This window comes from Somniosus microcephalus, chromosome 20 (assembly GCF_052327205.1).
Source record: "Somniosus microcephalus isolate GS21.2 chromosome 20, FLI_Smic_1.0, whole genome shotgun sequence".
NCBI lineage: Eukaryota > Metazoa > Chordata > Chondrichthyes > Squaliformes > Somniosidae > Somniosus > Somniosus microcephalus.
In genome coordinates, this window is record NC_141006.1 from 15,708,063 (window position 1) to 15,733,862 (window position 25,800).

A 25,800-nucleotide genomic window follows, 5' to 3' on the forward strand; every position below is an offset into this window, starting at 1 on the left:
CGGTCGAATTAATAAACTGTGGGCATATACATTGCCGAGGGTGCTTCTATATATGCTTGCATTTTTAAACTGTAGTGTGAATAAAGATCATTTTATTTATAACAAACTTACGCTTATTTGTAATTCTTGAGGTCTGAACAGTCGTAGGAAAAAGTCTTACAGGAGCCAGCAGTGGGTCTGAGACCTGTCACTGACATCGCCTGCCATGGACCCGCCGATATGAGGAGAATCGTGGCCCATACTTGCCACCCTGTTTGTGATTGATAACTTAGCACAGACCATGGATTGAACCTGACACCTTTCTGATCTGTATCACTCAGTACTGCACCAATCAGTGTATTTATCCACTGAGTTATCAGAGAAGCTATTTATCTTTCTTGCTTTCTTCAGCAAATGCAGTAGATACAAACAGCAATTTGCCAGTCATCATTGATCAGAAACTAGTTCAATCACATCAATGCTATGCTACAAGTGGCTCATCTGCTGATCCCTCAAAGCCTCTCCACCAACTACATGGCTCAAGTCAGGAGTGGAAAACTCACTACTCACCTGGATGGGTGTAGACACAACACTCAAGAAGTTCAACACTATCGAGGACAGAGCAGTCCACTTCATCGGCGCCCCTGTCACTGAACTCAATATCCACTCCCTTCACCACTGGCGTACTGTAGCTGCAGTATTTACTATCTACAGGATGTAATACATCAACTAACCAAGCTCACTTCAACAGTGCCTCCTAGCCCTGAGACCTCTACCACTAAAAAGGATAAGAGCAGCAATGTCATGGGAACACCATCATCTCAACGTTCCACTCCAAACCAACATCACAATGACTTGGAATTATATCTCTGTCCATTCATCATCGCTGACTAAGAATCTTTAAATTCCCTTAACACTATTGTGAAAGCACCATCACTACAAGGACTGCAGTTGTTCAAGAAGAAGGCACCCCACCACCTTCTCAAGGTGACTAAGGATAGAAGATTAATGCAGCCACACCAGTGTCACCAAGAAAAAAAAGAAAGAAAAATTAGCAGAATTAAGGTAGAACCTCAAATATCTGGTATAATTGAGAGGAATCCCTGAGAATATTGGAAAATGGCAGCTAATTGAGAGCCCCAAAGTTACACTAATGATATTAATGGCTGTGCCTCTCTCTGCAGCCGCTCACTTCAGTTGTCTCCAGCAGAATTCCGCTTTGTTGCTTTGCTGGCAAGACTAGCTGGTATGGGAACAGAACAATGGAGATGTGTGAAGGAAAAATACTGGAGAACATGCATAATGGGAGCACAAATGATTGAGGTTTCACGGCATTATACAAAGTGCATGTAGAAAGGATCATAAGAAGTGTCACTTTATGTGTTGTAAAACCAGTTTCTTCAAAAAATAAGGAACTCAGAAAATGCATAGCTGTGTTACCCTGATCTATTGTGTAAGATGTCTGATTAGATACCAGGTTCTGAGAGCATGCTTCATGTATCAACTTATGATTTATTTTACAAATTATGGATTTTTTTTGATGTTACGATCAATTAAACTTTTCTGTTGAAATTCAATGTGTTTTTTTTAACAAAAATAAAATGGTAATGGTAAGCTTTAAGGAAGTATAATTCACAAAGGAGGTAATCACTGGAGTAATTCAAAACGCATTGAAATACTCTATAGACTTGTGAACTGAAGCATAACATCACCTTCATTACAAACTAAACATTTATCATGAAGCTTGCTGTTATGAGAGGTGGAACAGGCTGAAACCAGCTCTCAAATAAAACATATCCTTTAAATACAACAACAGCAAAATACTTCAGATGCTGGAAATCTGAAAAAACAGGAAATGCTGGAAATACTCAGCAGGCCAGGCAGCATCTGTGGCGAGAGAAACAGAGTTAACGTTTCAGGTCGATGACCTTTTGTCAGAACTGGAAGAACTTAGAGATGTAACAGTTTTTAAACAAGGACAGAGGCAGGGAAAGAAGGGAATGAGGAAGAAAGAACATAAAGGAAGGTCTGTGATATGGTGGAAGGCAGGAGAGATTAAATGACAAAAGGGATGATGGTGCAAAGCAAATGGGGGTGGTAATGGGACAAGTAAAGAAACAAAAGATGCGTCTAGAGGAGCTGTAAATGGCAACAGCAGAACCATTACATAAGAACATAAAAACATAAGAAGTAGGAGCAGGAGTAGGCAATACGGCCCCTCGGGCCTGCTCCGCCATTCAATAGGATCATGGCTGATCCGAACCTAGACTCACGCCCACTTCCCTGCCCGCTCCCCATAACCCTTAATTCCCTTATCAGCTAGGAAACTGTCCATCTCGATTTTAAATTTATTTAATGTCGCAGCTTCCACAGCTCTCTGAGGTAGCAAATTCCATAGATTTACTACCCTCTGAGTGAAGAAGTTTCTCCTCATCTCAGTTTTGAAACGGCAGCCCCTTATTCTAAGATTATGCCCCCTAGTTCTAGTCTCACCCATCAGTGGAAACATCCTCCCTGCATCCACCCGATCAAGCCCCCTCACAATCTTATATGTTTCGATAAGATTGCCTCTCATTCTTCTGAATTCCAATGAGTAGAGGCCCAACCTACTCAACCTTTCCTCATAAATGAACCCCCTCATCTCCGGAATCAACCGAGTGAACCTTCTCTGAACTGCCTCGAGAGCAAGTATATCTTTCCTTAAATATGGAAACCAAAACTGTACGCAGTATTCCAGGTGTGGCCTCACCAGTACCCTGTATAACTGAAGCAAGACTTCCCTGCTTTTATACTCCATCCCCCTTGCAATAAAAGCCAAGATTCCATTGGCCTTCCTGATCACCTGCTGTACCTGCATACTAACCTTCTGCGTTTCATGCACCAGGACCCCCAGATCCCTTTGTACTGTAGCACTTTGCAGTTTCTTTCCATTTAGATAATAACTTGCTCTTTGATTTTTTTCTGCCAAAGTGCATAACCTCACACTTTCCAACATTATATTCCATCTGCCAAATTTCTGCCCACTCACTTAGCCTGTCTATGTCCTTTTGCAGGTTTTTTATGTCCTCCTCACTCACTGCTTTCCCTCCCATCTTTGTATCGTCGGCAAACTTGGATACGTTGCGCTTGGTCCCCTCCTCCAAATCGTTAATATAGATTGTAAAGAGTTGGGGTCCCAGCACTGACCCCTGCGTAACACCACTAGTTACTGAGTGCCAACCCGAGAATGAACCATTTATCCCAACTCTCTGTTTTCTGTTAGATAGCCAATCTTCCACCCATGCCAGTATATTAACCCCAATCCCGTGATTTTTTATCTTGTGCAGTAATCTTTTGTGTGGCAGCTTGTCAAATGCCTTTTGGAAGTCCAAATACACCACATCCACTTGTTCCCCTTTATCCACCCTGTTTGTTATGTCCTCAAAGAATTCGAGCAAATTTGTCAAGCATGATTTCCCCTTCATAAAACCATGCTGACTCTGTCTGATTAAATTATGCTTATCCAAATGTCCTGTTACTGCTTCCTTAATAATGGATTCCAACATTTTACCTACCACAGATGTTAGGCTAACTGGTCTATAGTTTCCAGCCTTTTGTCTACCTCCCTTTTTAAATAAGGGCGTTACATTAGCAGTTTTCCAATCTGCTGGGACCTTTCCTGAATCCAGGGAGTTTTGGAAAATTACCACCAATGCATCCGCAATCCCTACCGCTACTTCTCTCAAGACCCTAGGATGTAAGCCATCAGGTCCAGGGGATTTATCCACCTTCAGTCCCATTATCTTACTGAGTACTATCTCCTTAGTGATTTTAATCGTGTTTAGCTCCTCCCCCCCATAGCCCCCTGTTTGTCCAGTGTTGGGATATTTTTAGTGTCCTCTACTGTAAAGACTGATACAAAATATTTGTTCAGTGTATTTGCCATCTCCATCTTCCCCACTACTAATTTCCCGGTCTCGTCCTCTAAGGGACCAACATTCACTTTAGCCACCCTTTTTCTTTTTATATAACTGTAGAAACTCTTGCTATCTGTTTTTATATTTTTTGCTAGTTTACTTTGATAATCTATCTTCCCTTTCATAATTAATCTTTTAGTTATTCTTTGCTGGCTTTTAAATGCTTCCCAATCTTCTATCCTCCCACTAGATTTGGCTACTTTATATGCCCTTGTTTTCAGTCGGATACTATCCTTTATTACTTTACTTAGCCACGGATGGCTGTCTTTTCTTTTAAGCCCGTTTTTCCTCAGTGGAATATATTTTTCTTGAAAGTTGTGAAATACCTCCTTGAATGTACACCACTGCTCCTGTACCGTCTTACACCGTAATCCATTTTCCCAGTCCACTTTAGTCAACTCTGCTATCATACCTTCATAGTCTCCTTTATTTAAGCTCAGTACGCTGGTTTGAGATCCAACTCTCTATCACCCTCCAACTGAATTTGGAATTCAACCATGTTATGGTCACTCATACCAAGGGGATCCTTTATTGGACATTTTTTATTAATCCTGTCTCATTACACAGGACCAGATCTAAGATTGCCTGCCCCCTGGTTGGTTCAGTAACATACTGCTCAAGGAACCCGTCCCTAATGCACGCTATGAACTCTTCCTCAAGGCTGCCCTACCCAATTTGATTTGTCCAGTCAATATGAAAGTTAAAATCTCCCATGATTATAGCTGTTCCCTTACAAGCCCCAACTATTTCCTGATTTATACTCCAATAGAGTTGCAACTGTTAGGAGGCTTATAGACTATGCCCACTAGTGACTTTTTCCCCTTATTAGTCCTTATCTCCACCCAAACTGTTTCACTATCCTGATCCTTTGACCCAATATAATTTCTCACTATTGCAGTGATTCCATCCTTTATTAACATAGCCACCCCACCTCCCTTTCCTTCCTGTCTGTCCTTCCTAATAGTCAAATACCCCTGGATGTTTAGTTCCCAGTCATGGTCACCTCGCAGCCATGTTTCTGTAATGGCCACCAGATCATACCCATGTGTAGTTATTTGTACCGTCAACTCGTCTATTTTGTTACGAATGCTGCGTGCATTCAGATAAAGAACTTTTAAATATGTTTTGTGACAATTTATTCCTGCTTTTACCCCCTTTACTACTTTACCTTTATCTTTATATACTCTGTCCCTTCCTGACACGCTCTGGTTTTTAATTTCCCCACTGCTACTTTGCTCTATTGCCTTCTCCGCTGACATTTTTTATTTTTCGCTCTCTTGAAACCTCCCCCCCACTAATTAGTTTAAAGCCCTCTCTACAGCCCTAGTTATTCGATTCGCCAGGATTCTAGTCCCAGCACTGGCCAAGTGAAGTCCGTCCCAACGGAACAGCTCTCTCCTGTCCCAGTACTGGTGCCAGTGTCCCAAGAAGCAAAACCCATTTCTCCCACACCAGTCTTTGAGCCTGCACCCATCCTCCTCCCCCCCCCCCCACGATCTTTGTTTCCTGCCTCTGCACTTGTCTGAAAACTGTTACATCTCTAACTTCTTCCAGTTCTAACGATAGGTCATCAACCTGAAACGTTAACTCTGTTTCTCTCGCCACAGATGCTGCCTGACCTGCTGAGCAACAATCCCTTCAAGCTGTGCGGCCGTGCAGTTGGCTCGAGGTCCTGCACAGCCAGTGAGCCGGCTTCTCAATGCAAAAACCACACATGAGCGGAAGTTTGAATCGGCCACACAGCCTGTTAAAGGGGACGTGCAGCCCCCAAAAAAATTACAGGGAATATTGCTGCTGAGTACTTCCAGCATTTTCTGTGTTTATTTCCTTTAAATATAAACATATGAACTATGTGGAAGAGCTAAAACCATTTGGCCCCATTCAAGGAAATCAGAAAATGTAGTATGAAAAATAAACTATTTTAACATTCATCAAATGTAAAGGCAAATTCACTCCTAAAAATGAATCAAGAAAATATTATATCAGAACAATGAGCACAGAACTTTTCAGACCTGGGTTCAGCTCCCTCCCAGAAAGAGGGTATAAGGGCTGCCACTCTCTAAGGGTTGTCAAATGGGTTCAACAGTGTTAGGTTAGTTCACACAATAGAAAACTGCTTTCAATTTTATCTCATTTTTAAAAGAAAGAATAAGGTTAACCAAACATGGCTGAATCAGAACTTGTCCAAATATATAAGAAATCTAAATTGTCCCAGGTTAAGGCTTCTTATTCACCCTGAGATTACTTGTTGCAATAATTCAACAAAGAAGAAGACTGATTTTAGTTTCTCAGTGCCGTCACCCTCACCCCTAGAAGCACAGCAAGAAATGTTCCTGCCACAAAAAACATTCTAAAGTGATATGTACAATTAAAATAAGTGTTTATACCAACCAGGGCAGAGTGCAATGTTGCAGAGTTTGGTTTGGAGCTCTGGGCCCTGACACGCTTTCCCTCCATGTTGTGGAGCAACGCACATCCGAGATCTGGTTCTCGATCCTCTCCCACAGGTAACTGAGCACAAACTCCATGGCGACCATTCCTCCCACAGACCATGTACTACAACACAGTGTAAATCACAGGAGAGATCTGTCACCACAGAATGCTAAAATAACAAATACAACTCTTTCACCCTGAAGATGACAGACCTACTGCAGTATAAAATACAATAAACATGCCTCTTTCGTGATGTTTTCTTAATGAAATTGACAATTGTTGGCATGTCTGAGGAAAGTCAATTTTTTTGTAAAATGTTGTCCTAAAACATTATCAAGTTAAATTTCAAAACTTCTTAATGAAATTTTGGCATGAACTATCTCACCTAAAATTTAAATATGGGGTAATTTCAGTGCTCAGTGGGGAGTCATGATCAAAGAGAGCGCTAGTCCTCCAGCCCACACTCCTTTCAAGCACAGTTCGCTGGTGGGAGCACAGGATTACTGGATTTACTCTGCTCAATCATATTTAAAGAGTACCAGAATAAATCCATGATTCCTTTTGAAGCTGTAATTACCTTCAATCTAAGTTCCCAAAACAATTTAACACCTCTGAGACAAAACTGAAAAGATGATAAGGTATTTAAAGTTGTAGTAATGATTTTAGTGAGCTTTTAATCATCCATCATAAATTATCAGGGTGAAATAGACGCTGCTGTTATTACTACACTATATAATGTTTGCACGTGTTCCAACACCAAATGCCCAAGATCTTAGTTGTGCCATTAATTGGAGGCGCAGCAAGGGGAGGCCAGGTGTTTCCCCACAGGGAGGGATGAAGCAGACAACAGTGCCATTGCCCCTCCCAAGGAACTGCTGTGGCACATGTCCTGGTGGTTAAGTTACAGAGCAACAATCGCAAGAGCTTCAAACAGTGCTTCCCCCTATCCCCAGGTGGAACACAGTTGGTGGTCTGGGAAAATCTGAGGAAAGGGAAAAATTAGCCAAAAGGTTTAAAAAGGCAGGTTCTGGATATGTAAAGATTATGGCCTAGAAATTCACTTTGGGCCCGCCAGCTGGCGTGCGCCCAAAAGTTAGCGCTGAGCGCGGAGCCAGTTGCGCCCGTCAGATATTCAGTTTTTGCGCCCCAAGTCGGAACCGGGCGCTATTCCAGGGTGTGCCCGCCCCCGCTTGGGGCGCTGAAACTGAATTTCAGTGCTCTAGGCGCCGCTGCGCCACCCGCTGCGGAGCGGCAGGCTGCGGTACTGCAGGCCTCCTCCTTCTCTTAAGGGGGAGGTGCCTGCAACGGGGAGATCGCCGCTGGATAGTGCCGGCAAATGGTCGCGGAAAGCAGCCGGCAATGCCGCGGGGGGGGGGGTGGCGGAGGAGGCCGGGGAAGGAGGTGCGGGCAGGCGGCCGCCGAAAAAGCGGCCGGCCGCACCTCCACTTTAAAGCGCCCCACTAAGGCTACAGGATGGCCCCGTTTTCTGATCGCTGTTTGCGGCCGCTGCGGAAGAGGCGGCCGCAACTAAATATGGCGGTCGGGCCGGTAGCGGGGCGGTAGCGGGGCACTGCGCACACCAATGACGTCATTGGTGGCGGCGCAGCGCTACTGGCTAACGCCGCCATTACCGCAGCGCTGAATATCGGCGATAGCTCAGCAAGTGGCGCAAAAGCCCTCTTTGGGCGAAAACTGGGCGCAAAGCCTACTGAATTTCTAGCCCTAGATTTGTGAGCTGCTGGGATCAAGCGATGTTTTGACAAAATCCTAACTAGTTGCTCCTTCCCTAAAGTAACCAGGAAAGTTCTTGTGAGACTATATACCACCTTAGTCCTGATTTTATTATTCTTTTCACTGTGTTAACTTATATTTGTGCTGCATTTAGGGTTAGGGTTTGGATTGCAAATGCATTTCAATTTCTGTTACAAAAGAAAATCATCAGACACCTTATTTGTATTCCTGGGCTAGGGGTTTGTACTCAGTCTGATGTGTGAAGGGGAGATTATGCTACGTATTACAGGAGTTTTTAGTTTGTTCAATGTCTTGAGTGGCGAAAAGACAGGATGAATTATTGGAAATTCATACAAAAACTTCATAGCTCAAACATTTAAAAAAATCTTAAAGAATATGTGTGCACATGCTCAAGCTCAGTCATTGGCACCTGTATTGCTTTTAGACTTTGGAAAAGATTATATCACAATAACAGAGCACATCTTCAACATGGCAAGCTGGGATGGTGGTAAGGTTGTAAGATGTTGGTCATACAGGTCACAGATTCAAAGAGTATAGTCCAAGTCTGAGAGGGAGATCTTAGAAAGAGAAACAATTGAAATTGCGTCAAACTGTATGTGAAGATGCAAAAGAGAGATAGAAAATTTGAAAAGTGAAATAGGCAGTAGAGACACACAAGCAAAATAAGAGGAAAAAAAAGAATACTTTTTCAAGAGCAGAGGTTCATGAGACTTAAATTTCATGCTGAATTTGAGCTTTACACAATCTTGAATGTGTGCAATGGAAAGTGCCCTGCTTACCTTAGGGAAATACACGGTAAGTAACATCTGAACAAAAGTCGATTTACTCACCCTTATTCAGGAACAGCCTGCAACCAAGCTATGGCACAACAGCCACTGGGGAATATTGCATGCTACACCAGATGCTAAGACCTATTGAAGTTTACCCCACTGTTTAGTTTTTGTTAATTTACTCCCCCAACACATTCTGAAAAATACCATGCAGTGCACCCAAGTTTAAATTCTGGATATTTTAGTCTTGCAAGTTTTTTGTTTTGGCAAATTACACAGCTACTTTAAGCTGTATCCACAAACCATTTGAAGGTACTGACATCTAATTAGTAATGTTACTTAAGAAATTATGGGATTAGTGATATACTTCTTTTTATTCGCTTATGGGATGTGGGCATCGCTGGCAAGGCCAGTATTTATTCCCCATCCCTAGTTGTCCTTGAGAAGATGGTAGTGAGCCGTCTTCTTGAACCGCTGCAGTCCATGTGATGAAGGTACTCCCACAGAGCTGTTAGGTAGGGAGCTGAAGGTTGTGTGATAACCCATTAATACACTTTGAAAAAGATATACTATCTTGTGGGGTCTTCTTCATTTTTTAAAAGATAGGCAGCTTTCATACACTTTAAGAACTCACCCAAGCTTGATTCATTCTTGGAAATCAAATACTGTGTGTGCTAATTAATTTGTGGTGGGATGTCATGATGGGTGAAGTCTCCCATATTATATAAAGCCACAGGACCTGTGTGAGAGCACCAGTTAATTTTGACTTGAAACTTACTTCGCAATAAAATCCCTAAGCAAACCGAAAACAAATCACAGACACGATGGGCTGAATGGCCTCCTTCTGTGCTGTAAATTTCTATAAAACATTTTCTATGAAATCCAACGGGACCTGAGCAGATAGTCAGGAAGAATCAACCTTACAAGGTGCGTAAAGTATCTTTCTTCTTCATTAGGGGATTGATCCTTCACACAATGTAGGACCCATAATCCAGTAGGAGAGAGGTGCTGAGGAGCTTGAACCACTACTGTCAAGACAAATCAGTCAAAAACATTGTTCTATGCAGCTGCCAAATTAAGCAATTGGAGCAATATTTCATGTAGCTTTGCAAACATCAGCATCCGAGATCTAAGAGATGCTCAGAAAATGGCTGGAGAATGAGTGGAATGTCTCTGGGTCTCTTTCCAGCTGGATGGTAGCAGTAAAGAATGCATCCACCAACCATTTTGCTCTCCGCTCTATGAGCATGAACACAGTGGAACTTATAGTTTACTTCTGATCAACATGACTATGGATACAATGAGGGAATATCAATTTCCTGATTTAATCAAACTGGAAAAGATGCACAGGGAGAAAGCCATGATGAATCCTAAGAACTATTCTATCTCTACCAAATTACATAAGGCTGATCTGATCACAAGGTAATTATGGGTGAGGAAGGCCATTCGGCCCATCTTGGCTCTTCCATACAGAGAGATGCTAACGCTCCCTTCCCATCCGTACAATGTAGCATTCAATTGTTTCTTAAAGTATTTGAGGATTTTTGCCTCTATTGCTTTGTCCAAAGTATACTCCAAATAGTAATTATTCTTTATGTGAAGAAGAATCTCCTGCTATCAGTCCTAAAATTAGCTTTTACTAGTTTGAACCCATGTCCTCAGTTCTACATCTGCAGTTTAATTTAAAGTAATATTTCAAGTAAACTTTTTCTACATTTGTAACAATCTTATATATCTCTATAGGATCAGTCTATAATTAAGGCCTGCAGCTTACTAACACTACAAGTCAAAACTAATGCTAATAATGCTGTTGTGTGAGAAACTTTAAATCGTGTGTTTGGAGGCTCAAAAAACAGGTTCATTAGCTTTCAAGCAACAACATTGAGGTCTCAAGTTGGAACCAAGGAAGGTCTATCTTCAGGATAGCCTACATGAAGAATGCCCCCCTCCTGGAGATGACCTCAAGGGTTCTTTAAATTCCATGATAGCGGGAACCTCTATGTGTAAAATTAAGGCACATGGGATTGGGGGCAAGGTATTGACTTGGATAGAGAACTGGTTGGCAGACAGAAATCAAAGAGTTGGAATAAACGGATCTTTTTCCGAGTGGCAGGCAGTGACTAGTGGGGTACCGCAGGGATTGGTCCTTGGACCCTAGCTATTCACAATATATATTAATGATCTGGATGAGGGAACTAGATGTAATATCTCCAAGTTTGCAGACGACACAAAGCTGGGTGGGCGTGTGTGCTGTGAGGAGGATGCCGAGAAACTCCAGTATGATTTGGACAGGTTGGGTGATTGGGCAGAAGCATGGCAGATGCAATATAATGTGGATAAATGCGAGGTTATCCACTTTGGTGTCAAAAACAGGAAGGCAGATTATTATCTGAATGGCAATAGATTGGGAGAAGGGGAAGTGCAACAAAACCTGGGTGTCCTTATGCACCAGTCGCTGAAAGTAAGCATGCAGGTGCAGCAGGCGGTTAAGAAGGCAAATGGTATGTTGGCCTTCGTAGCGAGAGGGTTTGAGTACAGGAACAAGGATGTCTTGCTGCAGTTGTACAGGGCCTTGGTGAGACCACATCTTGAGTATTGTGTGCAGTTTTGGTCACCTTATCTGAGGAAGGATGTTCTTGCCATGGAAGGAGTGCAGCGAAGATTCACCAGGCTGATACCTGGGATGGCAGGAATGACGTATGAGGAGAGATTGGGTCGATTGGGCTTCTGCTCGCTGGAGTTTAGAAGAATGAGAGGGGATCTCATCGAAACTTATAAAATTCTAGCAGGACTAGACAGACTAGATGCTGGAAGGATGTTCCCGATGGTCGGGGAGTCCAGAACTAGGGGTCACAGTCTAAGGATAAGGGGTAAGCCATTTAGCACAGAGATGAGGAGGAATTTCTTCACCCAGAGAGTGGTGAACCTGTGGAATTCTCTGCCAAAGAAGGCAGTAGAGGCCAATTCATTAAATATATTCAAGAAGGAGTTGGATATATTTCTTAAGGCTAAAGGGATCAAGGGATATGGAGAGAAGGCAGGAACAGGGTACTGAATTTGGATGATCAGCCATGATTTTATTCAATGGTGGAGCAGGCTCGAGGGGCCGAATGGCCTACTCCTGCTCCTATCTTCTATGTTTCTATGTTTCTATAATGTAACTGCTTTAATCCTAGTTCAAAGAAATGTTGTAGAAAGTCTAAAATATGACATAATTCATATACTGGAGGGCTATCTGACCTGGTAGCACACTATTCAACAACTCTTTCTATTTCACATTGTGAACCCTATTAGAGAGTTAATCCTATATTGGAACTAGTATCGACTACTGCTAATGGGAGACCTTGCCATCACAGTCATTGATATTCAACAGCCATACTATCAATGAGTAATGTTTTGGTTCCAGGTGTAAAATCTGATCTGCCAGCTGGAAGAGCATAAACAATGCTGAGCTTGAATATAACCAGTGCATCCAGACACCACAGCTGTTGCAGCCAGTGAGGGATCATTGGAATGGCTTTGACCTCTTTTGAAGTCGCTTTCTGTAGCACCGAGATCAGAAGAATCATACAGTATCTTCCATATGCAGAAAAGGGAGAGACCATCCAGCTTCCAAATAGGCATACTCCTATTTTGGAACAGAAACAAGGTTGGCCAGAGATGAAAAAAGGTCTATCTCTGGGCGATCATGATTAGCTCCATGAAGATCTTCCATTTATGCAAACGAATAGTATTGCAACTGAGAGCATCCACTAAAATGTTGTCTACACTAGCTAAATGCAGAAATAAGAGAAACATCCCATGACCTAGATACTAATGTGCCAACTGTACTGCACCCTAGCAGAGAACAGGAGAATGAATTCCATTTGCTTGCTGGCTTTACAGATCACTGATGTAAAGAGACTACTGAGCACTTGGTTTGAGTATAAAACAAGGCTTTAATCAACTGTTTCAAAACCATGAGATTCTAGTTACATCACTAGTTCCTGGTTACAGAAACATCCTGAGCAAGCAGGGCCCACGCCCGATTATTTATACTCCTTGGACGGCGCCACCAGCTGGCCGTCCAGTGTTACTTCATGAGTCATGATAAGATTCATGACAATCACTACTGTGTTATCTGTCCAAATGTGCACTACCTTAGACTAGTGGCTGAAAGCATTGGTACATTAGTTCTAACAGAACAGGATGATGGACCATTGGATTGTTTCCTTTTCCACATGCCCTGTGCCCATTTCTCTTGAAGGAGTTCCTCCCACCAACCACCCCCCACCACCACCAAACTGGGAGGAAGGTATCAATCATTATTGTCTCTTGCGGAAGATGTATCTATAGAAGAACTCTCTGTAAAACATTACTTTTCTAAGCCCATCAGAGGAGATCCTTACCTGATCCTTTCTCTATCTCCACCAGATGAGCGATGGGATGTCGGCAGGTAGACTTCCATCTGATGGATTTTATTGGATGTTTTCATGAACAACTAAGCATTGGGGACGATAAAGATGGCTGCTGCTATCAGCCTGAGCACTGAAAAATAAACCTGTGCTGTGATACATGATCTCTCCTGCATGGAGATATGAGTTCCCTGAGCACTGTGAACAACATGTTCTAAGAGCAAGAACACCCTGGGTCGATTTCAATCAGACAGTTTCTATGACGGAGCCCAATCCACAATGTCAGCTTTAAGCCCGGGTAGTAAGTTGAAAATCTACAGCCTGTCTTGTACTATGCAGAAATGTACCCCCAAATTAAAATTTTCTGGGTAGCATCCAGCTGGGATTGCTCTCGGATAGCTATAAAGCCAATTCCTGGAAGATACAAAACCTGGTTCCAAATGGGAGCGCTGACCAAATAGTTGGGTAAATATCAGTACATGTGGAGCTACTCGAGTGAAATTGTTCTTCAGTGAAAGTGCAAACCAGGAGACAGCGAGCAGGCAACTCCTATTACACTGCGCCCGGTTTTCTCTTTGGTCAGAGCTTCCATTTGGATCAATAAAGTGGGAGTAAGAGGCTATGTGTGAGCCTACCAAGCATGGCATAACAAAAAGAAACTCAGGAAAGCTTAACATGTGGTTCCCCAGAACCAATCAAACTTGGCTACATTCCTATAGTGTGTGAAGGATGTCTGAATGAAGAATAATGGCCGGAGTTTTCATTCCCAGGACGGGTCAGGTGCGGGCGGGCGGTGTAGTGGCTCGGAACCCGGTACTTCTTTTCATTCTGCTTCTCAAAGCGACTTTCTGTTAATGGTGCCTATTAATACAGGCCTGCATGTTACCCGGCCCTATGAAATGGTGCGGGTCTGATGACATCATCGATAACTCATTTCCAGCGGGGATATTTAAAGCAGCCTTGACCACATTGCATTTGAAGGTTCATCTAGGAGTGTGCAGGCAGTACATATCACCATCTGGTTATTGCTGAGTCTTGCATCGATGGCTTCACAAAGACAGAGGGCTGCACCCAGCTTCTCAGATGACTCCTTACATTTTCTTATGGAGGGAGTCAGAGCACGCAGGGAGGTTCTCTTCCTTGCTGATGGGTGGAAGAGACATCCCCAGGAGACCGAAAGCGCCTGGCTGCAAATTGCAGACGAGGTCAACAGCAGGGATGTGGTGAGGAGGACCTGGGTGGAATGCTGGAAACGCTTCAATTATCTCATGAGATCAGGAAAGGTGAGTGCAAAGCCACACTAAACTTCATCCTGCTGTGCCTGTCACACATCCCCATCACTCTGCCTTCCCAAGCCTACTCCTGCACATCATTACTCACACCAATATACCTTTCACATCCACCCATCCCTCTCTATCTACATACTTACATGCCCATCTGACTAATCCACCCTCACACTCACCCTCATCCTAATGCAATTATACCAACTAACAACGTACAAGGAGGCCACTTTGCATTGGCACTTTGGCATTGGCACCACACTCCATCATAGACACACCCTATAAAGATGTAACTCACACACTCCTTACACTCTTGCCATCGCTGTCACTCAAACATCTCTTCTTTCCCTCCTTGCAGGAGAAGAGAGCCCACAATAAGAGGGAGAGGGAGAGAACCGGAGGTGGCCCTCCATCCTTCAACACATTGACAGCAGCAGAGGAGGTTGCCCTGGAGGTCTCAGGAGTTGCAGAGCAGCTGGCGGTGGGAGACAGAGAGAGGGGGATCTCTCAGCAGCCTGGTGACAGAAATATATCTCATACAGCCACATGGCATACAGCAGTCACTCATATGGGGACTGATGTCAGCAGCCAGTGAATGTTCGTCATGTGCATAATGGTATCATTACCCATTCTTGATATAACATTTCTAAATCATCTCTTTACTCTCCCACAGGTCCATCAAGAGCGCTCCCCACTGTCCAGGCGGAAGAGGAAGATGAAGCCTCCAGCCTCCTGGATGTGCAGGAAGAAGTGCAGGAGGCTCTGACAGGTTTTACAACCGTGGTGTCTGCAAACGTGCAGAGAATGGAGGAGTCCATCTCCAACTTGAAAACCACTGTGTCGCAGGCGATGGTGATGATAGGCTCTTACATGGAAAGGATGACCACCTGCATGGAGCAGCTAATGTGCCACTCACATGAGCACATGCTATCTATGGAAAAAGATGCCTCAGGCTCATAGACCTCCTCTCTAGGAGGGATGTCAACATCGACTTGGGTCCTCATGGCCCCACTGCTCTGTAGCAAGGTTCTGTCTAGCTCCTTGCTAGCAGGGAAGTGTGGGAGGCCCATGAGAGGGTTGATGGTGAGAGGGGACATGGAACTGGGGGTTCCTCTCAAAGCGCTCCCCCTTCTCCCCCCTTGCCTCCCCCTCAGTCAGAGCCCCAGATGCCTCCTTGGATCGCGATTGCCGAGTCTGCCCCTGCACAGTCGCAGGAGGAGCAGACTTTGGAGGGGCCATCACAGGCACCAAAACCCAGAGGACATCCGCCAAAAGTGTCTACGCAGTCGCAGCAGGAAAGTGAGCAGGCTGCTTCTACCTCTGCTGAAGCCACACAGGTTGCATCTCGTAGAAGCACACGTAAACGAAAAATGACACAGAAGTAGATGCTCCAGGGTAAGCACATGAGTGTTTAAAGAAGTGTTTTTGTTAAGGTTCCGTTACTGTTATGTCACATATTAAACTATCTATTTTCACCACTTTCCCAGTCATGCCCATTTTTGTCTGCTACTTTGGAAGTAGCTTAGTGAGTTGGAGTGAATGGTCAGACATAACGTTACCTCTAGCAATGGGATCAGTGTGAAAGGAATGGCTTGGTCATTGTAGGGATGCTTTATGGTGTTGGAAGCCTGGCACAGCATGTGGCGGCCATATGGGTTTAATGCAGGAAGTTAAGTAAATCTGGCCATGATGAAGCCATCCCTGGCCTCCCAGGCAGCAATGTGCTCGGGTGCTGCTGGCATCTGGACCTCAGGTACCTCCAGCTCCTCCTCCTCCTCCTCTGAAGAGGCTGTGTGCTGTGCGCCTTGCTCCTCATGCAGCGCTAATCTTCGTTGCTGTGCTATGTTGTGTAGCGCGCAGCAGACGACCATGATTCTGGATGCGCTGGCTGGTGCATACTGAGGGCCTCCTCCAGATCTGTCAAGGCATCTGAAGCACATTTTCAGCTTGCCTATTGTCTGCTCTATGACACATCTGGTGGAAATATGGCTTTCATTATGTCTCTCCTTGGCCTTAATACGTGGCCTCCTCAAGAGTGTCATGAGCCACATCTTCAGTGGATATCCCTTGTCTCCAAGCAACCAGAGGGTGGACTGGCGCAGGACAAAAGAGTCATGACAGCTGCCAGGGAATTTGGCGCACACATGCATGATGATCTTTTTATGGTTGCAGACGTGCACATTGAGGGGGTGGAAGCCCTTGCGGTTGACAAACACTCCTGGGTGAAGATGCGGTGCCCTGATGGCCACATGTGTGCAGTCAATAATGCCCTGTACCCATGGGAAGCCAGCCAGAGTGGCAAAGCCCAGCTCCCGCTCAGTAACACTGGCTTCATCAGTGGCAAAGTTGATATAATTGGCTGACTTGTCAAACATGGCATTGGTGACCTTTGTGATGCATCTGTGGGTGGCCGACTGCGAGATGCTGCAAATGTCTGCTGCAGATCCCTGGAAGTGAAGAAGTTACGGGTGCTGGTGACTTTGACAGCCTCTGGTAAGGCATGTCCACCAGGTCCTTTGGGTTGCAGGACTGGTTCCAGTAAGTTGCAAATGTCTGCGATGACCTGGTGCGATAGCCTGAGCCTCCTTTGGCACTGCTGTTCAGTCATGTTGAGGAAGCTCATCCTCTGCCTGTATATCCTGTGTTGGGGGGTATCGCCTCTGGTGTGGTGCAACCCTGCGCTGATGCCTTCTGTCCTGTGGAGCATCATGTCATTGAGGAGAAGATTGTTGGTGCTGTTGCTGCTGCTGGTGTGCCTGCTGCTGCTGGTGTGCCTGCTGCTATTGGTGTTGGGACTCATCCTGATCCAATTCTAAGGACCAGGGTGAGACAGTATAAATGGCAGCCATGCTGATGTAATAGATGGCAGGTCAAGTTGAGAACAGAGGACCAATCTGTCAATGGTGTGATAGTAAGTAGCTATGAGGTGAGAGTGGCTTCCGAAGTTGCAGAAAAGACTTGCAAACTGTGGACACCTAAATCTGTGCTCAAAATGCACTTATCAACAGCCTTTCCCTTAGGCAAATAAGCAGGTGTCATGTGGCAGTATATATTCTGCTTTCCATGCTCTGCAGTAATGACCTCGATCAATGGCCACTGAACTTCCGGCTGAGTTTGACAGACGTGATTCCCGAGCTGCGTGATTCCTGTGGTCATAAAATGAAATTCAAAAGGTCTGCTTAAAAGCACTGTTAAGGGTCGGGCAACAAGGTATTAATGAGGTAAATTAGGTCACCCGCTTCTGCCTTGGGTCCGTGCCGCGCTTGCAAACGCTTCCGAGTTAAAGGTGCAAGGTGGCAGGGTGATGGCACATTCCCGACCCGCTCCCATTTATTGCGAATTTTACTTTCAAGCCGCCTCCAATCCTGCATGCACAGCAGCATGAAAATTCCATCCAATAACTTTGTTATAGCCTCCTACCAATCATCATATGATATATAATTGTGATGGAGCAATCGGAGTGCACAGAAGTCTAAAGGCCCCACCCTCCTACACTGTACTTATCCTGTTCTTTGTCTACCTCTTCTGATTCCTCTGTGGTCAAGTGCAATGGTTCCTTACAGGCCACTACCAATGCCCAGTGTAGTCAGCCACTAAGGTGTGCAGGAACCATGCAGGTGTGATTTTCCCTCTGAGTTTCCTGCTTCTTGCTGAGAGATGTTGTAGCCTTTGGCTACTGTGGCACTGAGCATTAGCACTCCTAACTGTCAGCAACACCACAGCACCCCACACATCCACTAAATTTAATTTAAAGAGCATATTAATAAGAGCATTTGGCATTTTGCTTACTTGTCAGTATGCCTTTAGCCTGGATTTTCACCCCACGTCTATCCAGCAAGTTTCTTACTCTATCTTTAGGTTTCTTTTTTTAATTAGGAGGTGCTTAAGTACTACTTTATTCAGTAATAAATGTTATCTGTTTAAACCCATGAGTGCATCAGTGGGTGAGTCTGTTACAATACTGCTCCCCAGCCAATCAGGTGAGATTGTATATTTGCTTTTGCTAATCTCACTGAAATGAAATGGCCCAGTAGCACAGCAGAAACTATGGAGAAGAGTAAACTGCCAGAGTGGCACAGCTGAGCTTTACGACTAGTAACATCATAGTGGGAGTTTCACAAATGGGACATGTCTGCACTTCATTAGTTTTCAGGTGAAGCTGTACAAATTGTAGACCATATGAAACATAAAATAACAGATACCTTCAGAAGAGGCAGTTCAAAACTATAATCCAATTGCTAAACTTGGGAAACATTTATTAAAATAACCCTTCAATTCCCCAAGGGCAGCCCATTTATCATGGAGACACTCAGAAATAAATGCTGCTTTCATATTTTTCAATTAACAAATATAATTATTTACAATGTAATGACTGAAATCACAGACACAGAGAATATACATAAATGATACAAAATGTATTTTTAATTAGTGGTTTTGATTTTAAGTTAATATAAGAAACTGTTTTAATAACGTAGACATGGTTTCTGCCATTACAAATACATTCACAACATAACAACACTTTAATTAAATCAGTCTGTAATTATTATAATCTTATTTGTGGATTGAATATTCACATAATGTAATCCAAGGCTTTAAATTGCTAACTAGTAAATTTCACTAGGATATTAAAAATCTGTTCATCACTCACCATCCATCTATTCAAAAAAAAATCAATAAAATTATCATGTAATATATTATATCCTCTATAGAGCAGCTTTTTACAAGAGGATTATTCTGAGCAAGCCATTTTGCTGGACATATAAGGAGGATATATGTCATATTGATATTATTCTCTCCAGTTATCTCCCCTTTGAAAGATGACTGAACACAAAATTAAATAGAAAAGGCAAAATATTGTGGATGATGGAAATCTGAAATATAAAAAGAAAATGCTGGAAATACTCAGATGGCTAGGCAGCATCTGTGGACAGAAAAATAGAGTTCACGTTTCAGGTCTGTAACCCTTTGTCAGAACTGGAAAATGTTACTGATATAACAGGTTTTAAGCAAGTACAGAGGAAGGGAAAGAGGGGAGGGAAGGAGGCAAGAACAAAAGGGAAGGTCTGTGATAGGCTGGAAGGCAGGAGTGATTTAAATGAAAAAAGAGATGATGGGGCAAGGCAAAAGTGGGAGGTAATAGAACAAGTAAAGGAACAAAAGATGGGTCTAGAGGAGGTGTAAATGGCAACAGCAGAATCATTACCAGCACCTGCTGTTCGAAAAAATGGGAGCAGTGGGTATGATTTGAAATTGTAGAACTCGATGTTGAGTCCAGAAGACAGTAAAATGCTTAATCGAAAGATGAGGTGCTGTTCCTCAAGCTTCCATTGAACTTGATTGGAACAGTGTAGGAGGCTGAGGGCAGAGAGGTCAGAGTGGGAGTGGGACGGAGAATTAAAATAGCAAGCAACCGGAAGTACAGGGTCCTGATTGCGGACTGAATGGAGGTGTTCAGCAAAGCGATCACCCAATCTGCGTTTGGTTCTCCAGTGTAGAGGGGACCGCATTGTGAGCAGTGTATACAGTATAATAATTTGAAAGAAGTACAAGTAAATCGCTGTTTCACCTGGAAGGAGTGTTTGGGGTCCTGGCCTATGGGAAGGGAGGAGGTGAAAGGGCAGCTATTGCATCTCCTGTGCTTGCATGGGAAGGTGCTGTGGAAAGGGGAGTGGATAATGGAAGAGTGGGCCAGGATCTAGCAGAGGGAACACTACTTTGGTGGTGTTGTATCCGTGTGTTAATGGAGACACGGAATGCAGGAGTTGGTTTAACAGGTGTTTACTGCACAAAGTCTGGAGGTGAACTAAAAGATACAAGACGCTATACAGGCTTATATACCCGAGTGGTCACTACCGGTATTACAGTATACAGGGGCTCTTAAAGGTACATACACTACAATTCCTCCCCTTTTAGATAATTAGTACATAACATTTTAAGTAATCATTAAGTAACATGTTTACAAGAACAATAATCTACACATTTGCTGCAGTTAATCAATTATAAGTCAGTCTCTCTGGAGGCTTCCTGACTCAGTCCGGATAACGCCTCGGTGGTGTAGTAGTTTTTGGTGGTGTAGTAGGTTCTTTTGGCAAGGTCGATTCGGCTTGAATGCCAGTGTCGGGTTCATCTGGTTCCAGTATCACCGGATCGGAGGTAGATACTATGGGTATCTCTGCTTCATCATTAGGCATATAGAGTTGTGGTGTAGGTTGTCCCTTTTCGGATGACTCTATGATCTGGTCAGCATGGCACCTTATTATGCTTTCACCAATGTCCACGGTATACATCAGTGGTCCTAGTCGTGTGCAAATAGTTCCAGGCTGCCATTTTTCGGTACGGTAGTCCCGGGCCAAAACTTGTTGACCTATCTGGAAAGTTCTAGTTGGCCTTTCATTCATGCCTTGAAATTGCCGGTTCTCTACGTCCCTTCTGATGTTTGGCTTGATCAAATCCAGCCGGCATCTTAGTCTTCTATTGAAAAACATCATGGCGGGAGTTTGGTTTGTAACCACATGTGTTGCATTCCTGTACGCAAACAAGAAGTTATCTACCTTATGTTGTAGATTTATGTCTTCATTACCCATGGCCTTTATGGCCTTCTTGAAGGTCTGGACAAACCTTTCAGCTAATCCATTGGTGGCGGGATGGTATGGGGCGGACGTGTAGTGCTTAACCCCATTGTTTTTTAAGAACTTCCTGAATTCTTCGGACACAAATTGCGGTCCATTATTAGAACAGATCTGTTCAGGCAGCCCATTCCTGGCAAATATGGTCCTTAATACTGTGATGGTTTTTTCCGTGGTGGTGGAGGACATCTTTATTACCTCCGGCCACTTGGAGTGTGCATCAACCGCGATTAAGAACATTGAGTCCATAAATGGACCAGCAAAGTCGATGTGTACCCTTTGCCATGGAGATGAGGGCCACTCCCATGGATGTAAAGGGGCTTGTGGTGGGGCGTTTTGGACCTTCTGGCATCCTAGACAGCTCTTGGTCATTTCTTCGATGTCTCCATCGATACCTGGCCACCACACAAATGCTCTGGCTGGGTTCTTCATTTTCACTCCACCCAGATGCCCCTCATGAAGCTCCTTTAGCACTTTATCCTGGAGTTTGGGTGGAATCACCAGTCTGGATCCACACATCAAGGTTCCTCGGCACACTGACAGCTGTTCTCTTCTTTGCGAGAATACTGGCAACAGTGGTTTGCCATGTGCTGGCCATCCCTTCACCGTTAAATCGTAGACTCGTGAGAGAGTTGGGTCATTTCTCGTTTCCTTTTCAATGGTAGAATTTGTTACTGGTAGACATTCCACTATGGTTGAGTGGAACATCTCCACTGGGTCCACTGTAGGTGCCTCTTCTACCGTTGGCAATGGTAGGCGCGATAAACCATCAGCATTCCCATGCTGTTTTGATCCTTTGTATTCTATGTCATATTGGTGTGCCCCTAGGAAAAGGGACCACCTCTGTAGCCTTTGCGCTGTCATAATGGGAACGCCCTTTTTAGGGTTGAATATGGAGACGAGGGGTTGATGGTCAGTCAACAAGGTAAATTTTTGTCCGTGTAGGTAATGGTTGAATTTCTTCACTCCCCATACCAGGCTGAGTGCTTCCCTGTCGATCTGGGCATAGTTACGCTCAGCTGAGTTCAATGAGCGTGACGCAAAAGCTATCAGCCGCTCCGAGCCATCAGGGAATCTATGCGATAATACCGCTCCTACGCCGTAAGGGGATGCATCGCACGCCAGTCTGATTGGCAGTGATGGGTTGAAATGAGGCAACACTTCCTTGGACGTGATCAAGCCTTTGCATTTATGGAAGGCACGTTTACAGTCTTCGCTCCATTTCCAAATTACTCCCGTTTGTAGCAGTGTGTTAAGAGGGTGCAGAACAGTTGACAAGTTCGGTAAAAATTTATGATAGTAATTTATCAATCCCAGGAACGACCTTAATTGTGAGACATTTTCAGGTGCTGGGGCTTTTATGACCGCTTCAATTTTTTCAGGTGACTTATGCAACCCTTCTTCGTTAATTATATGGCCACAATATGATATTTGTTTCTGGAAAAATTCGCACTTGGGGCGATTTGCTCATAGGCCCCGTTCTCTCAGCCTAGTGAGCACCTGCTCCAAATTGGCAAGGTGCTCGTTGTCATTTTCTCCTGTGACAAGGATGTCGTCTAGGTAGCATTGAGTCCCTGGAATCCCTTGCAGGACTTGCACCATAGCTCTTTGCCAGATAGCTGGAGCTGATGCTACTCCGAAAACCAGTCGATTGTACTGGTACAGGCCTTTGTGTGTGTTTATCGTGAGATACTTTTTAGAGGCCTCCTCAACCTCCATCTGTAGATATGCCTGTGCCAAGTCAATTTTGGTGAAACGTTTCCCTCCGGATAGTGAGGCGAAAATATCTTCTATCCTCGGAAGAGGAAACTGTACAGTGTGAAGGACTGGGTTTACAGTCACCTTGAAGTCCCCACAGATGCGAATTTTTCTCTGTTCTTCAGATTTATCATTATTCAACGTTTTCTTTATGACCGGGACGATGGGTGTTGCCCACTCGCTCCAATCTACCTTGGATAACACGCCTGCCTTTTCCAAATTCTCCAGCTCTGCCTCGACTGCTGGACGAATTGCGTATGGCACCGGCCTTGCCTTAAAAAACTTGGGAATTGCCGCATCTTCCACTTTTATTGAGGCGGTGACGCCTTTCAAGGTTCCTTGTTCCTGTTGAAACACTTCTTTGGCGTTGGCCAAGATGTCTTTTAATCGTTCAGGTATGACGTCTTCATCATTTTTTTTCTTACTGGTCACCGTCAGTGCCTGAATGGAGTGCCAGTCTAAACGTATCTTCCTGAACCATTCACGTCCCAACAGCGGTGGACCACCATCTTGCAGAACGTATAAATGCAACTTCTGTATTTCCTTGCCGTTGTATACAACAGGCACCCTTATTTTCCCTCTGGGGTATACTTTCTGCCCCGTATATGTCTTCAAGATAATGGATGTGTCTTTCAAAGGTATATGCGGAAATAGTCGCTCGTAATCCCGTCGACTTATGACGGTCAGAGCTGATCCTGTATCTCGCTCCATTTTAACTGGGGACCCCGCTATCGTGAGGGTAACCCAAATGGTCTGGTAATCTTCTTTGGCAATTACATTATGTAATTTGAGACAGCTTAGTCTCTTGTTTCCGGAGTCGCTATCGCTCTTCTGGTCTTCGGAGCTACTGTCCGTCATCATTTGTACCTTTCTGTACTTTTTCTTATTGATTTTCTTTCTGTCAGTGGATTTTTTGTTTCCAGATCGGCATACACGTGCAATGTGTCCCATCTTTCCGCATTGCCTGCATGCTCTGTCCTTGAACCAGCAGTCCCTCTGGTCATGGGTGGATCTGCCGCAGCGATAACATCTCTCGAAACCCCGTGTCATTTCATGGGTGCCGAAGTCCTGTGGCTTTTGCTGTATCTCTGCAGCTCCTCTTGCTGCTGCTTCGTATGATACAGCCACACTGAAAGCCTTGTCCAGTGTCAAATCTTTCTCAGAAAGTAGCCTTTTCTGTGTTCCGTCACTTAGGAGACCGCAGACGAAGTTGTCTCGTAGAGAATCTGCCAGTCCTGCCCTGAATTGGCAGTGCTTTGACAGCTTTCTTAATTCGGTGAGGTAATCAGCGTTACTTTCATTCTTGTGCTGATTCCTCCTGAAGAATTTGAATCGTTCCACTATCAGCAGCGGTGTTGGGTTTAAGTGCTCCTGTAGGGTATCAACAATCTCCTTAAAATTCTTGTCCATCGGTTTGGCTGGAGTGATTAAGTTTTGTAACAGCCCGTATGTCCTTGCGCCCATCAGATTTAGAAGTACCGATGCCTTTTTATCATCCTCTACTTCATTCACTGTGCAATATACCTCCACTCTTTCCACATATGTGGTCCAATCCTCTATATCACTATCGAAAGCAGTAATATTGCCAGTCTTAGGCATCCTGAAAATCAAAAATGGCGCCTCCCGCGCTTTCCTTTCTTCCCTGCCGAGAAAAAATGGCGCCTCCTGCGCTTTCCCGCCGCTGCCGCTGCTGACAACGCTGTTCTCTGCGGTTTTTATTTACACAGATATTTTTAATAGTTGGAGACTCGTTCCCGCCGGACTCTCTGGGACTTTTCCCTCCCTCTGCTTGGTCCGAACGCCGACCTGCTTTGCAGCGCCGGCCGTCTCCCGAGTGCTCCACCCTCCGTCTCTGTTTGCCTCCGCCTTCCGACTCACTGCTCGGCCCCGCTGCAGAGCCACCCGATCGAGCCCCAGCCCGCCGCCCAGGAAGGATTAGTGCAGTACCTGCCACCAGCCCGGCTAGCTGGTGAAACTAGTTTTTTTTTTTTTTTTTTTTTCTTCGACCTTCGTCTGAGGAATCGATCTTCTTGAGGTGCTGCTGAATTGCAGGTAAGTCCGTTTCCAATTCGTCGACACTTGTATCCGTGTGTTAATGGAGACACGGAATGCAGGAGTTGGTTTAACAGGTGTTTACTGAACAAAGTCTGGAGGTGAACTAAAAGATGCAAGACGCTATACAGGCTTATATACCCGAGTGGTCACTACCGGTATTACAGTACACAGGGGCTGTTAAAGGTACATACACTACAGGTGGTGGATGGAATGGTGTAGGATAATCCGTTGAATGTGGAGGCTGGTGGGATGGAAGATGAGGACAAGGGGAATCCTGTCTTGGTTCTGGGAGGGAGGGGAAGGGGTGAGAGCAGAAGTGTGGGAAATTGGATGGAGACAGTCGAGGGCCCTGTCAACCTCAGTTGAGGAAAAAGGAAGACATATTGGAAGCACTGGTGTGGAAGGTGGCATCGTCAGAATAAATGCAATGGAGACAGAGAAACTGGGAGAATGGAATAGAGTAGCAAAATACTGCGGATGCTGGAAATCCGAAATAACAACAAAAAACACTGGAAAAACTCAGCAGGCCAGGCAACATCCATGGAGACCCGAAACGTTGACTCTGTTTCTCTCTCCATGGATGTTGCCTAGCCTGCTGAGTTTTTCCAGCGTTTTCTGTTAGAATGGAATAGAGTCCTTACAGAAGGCGGGGCGGGAGGAAGTGTAATCAAGGTAGCTATGGGCTTATGGTAGATATTGGTTGACAGCCTAACCCCAGAAATGGAGATAGAGAAGTCGAGGAAGGGAAGGGAAGGGAAGTGTCGGAGATGGACCATGTGAAGGCAAGGAGGGGTGGA

General features: G+C 44.5%; 1 protein-coding gene across 10 annotated transcripts in view; it reads right to left on the bottom strand.

Moving 5' to 3' along the window:
* The window catches only part of LOC147103064 (adhesion G protein-coupled receptor B2-like), a 1,231,153-nt gene that overhangs the window by 745,532 nt on the left and 459,821 nt on the right, over positions 1 to 25,800 (bottom strand). For 9 of the 10 annotated variants that reach the window (XR_015072890.1, XM_085962346.1, XM_085962348.1 and 6 more), the window contains one exon: positions 6,327 to 6,491. The exons of the other annotated variant lie outside the window; for it this stretch is intronic. Coding sequence is in view for 8 of the 9 variants with exons in the window: in XM_085962346.1 (XP_085818472.1) it covers positions 6,327 to 6,491 (165 nt within the window). In the remaining variant the exon portion in view is untranslated. The remainder of the gene's footprint in view (positions 1 to 6,326; positions 6,492 to 25,800) is intronic. 10 annotated transcript variants of the gene reach the window in all.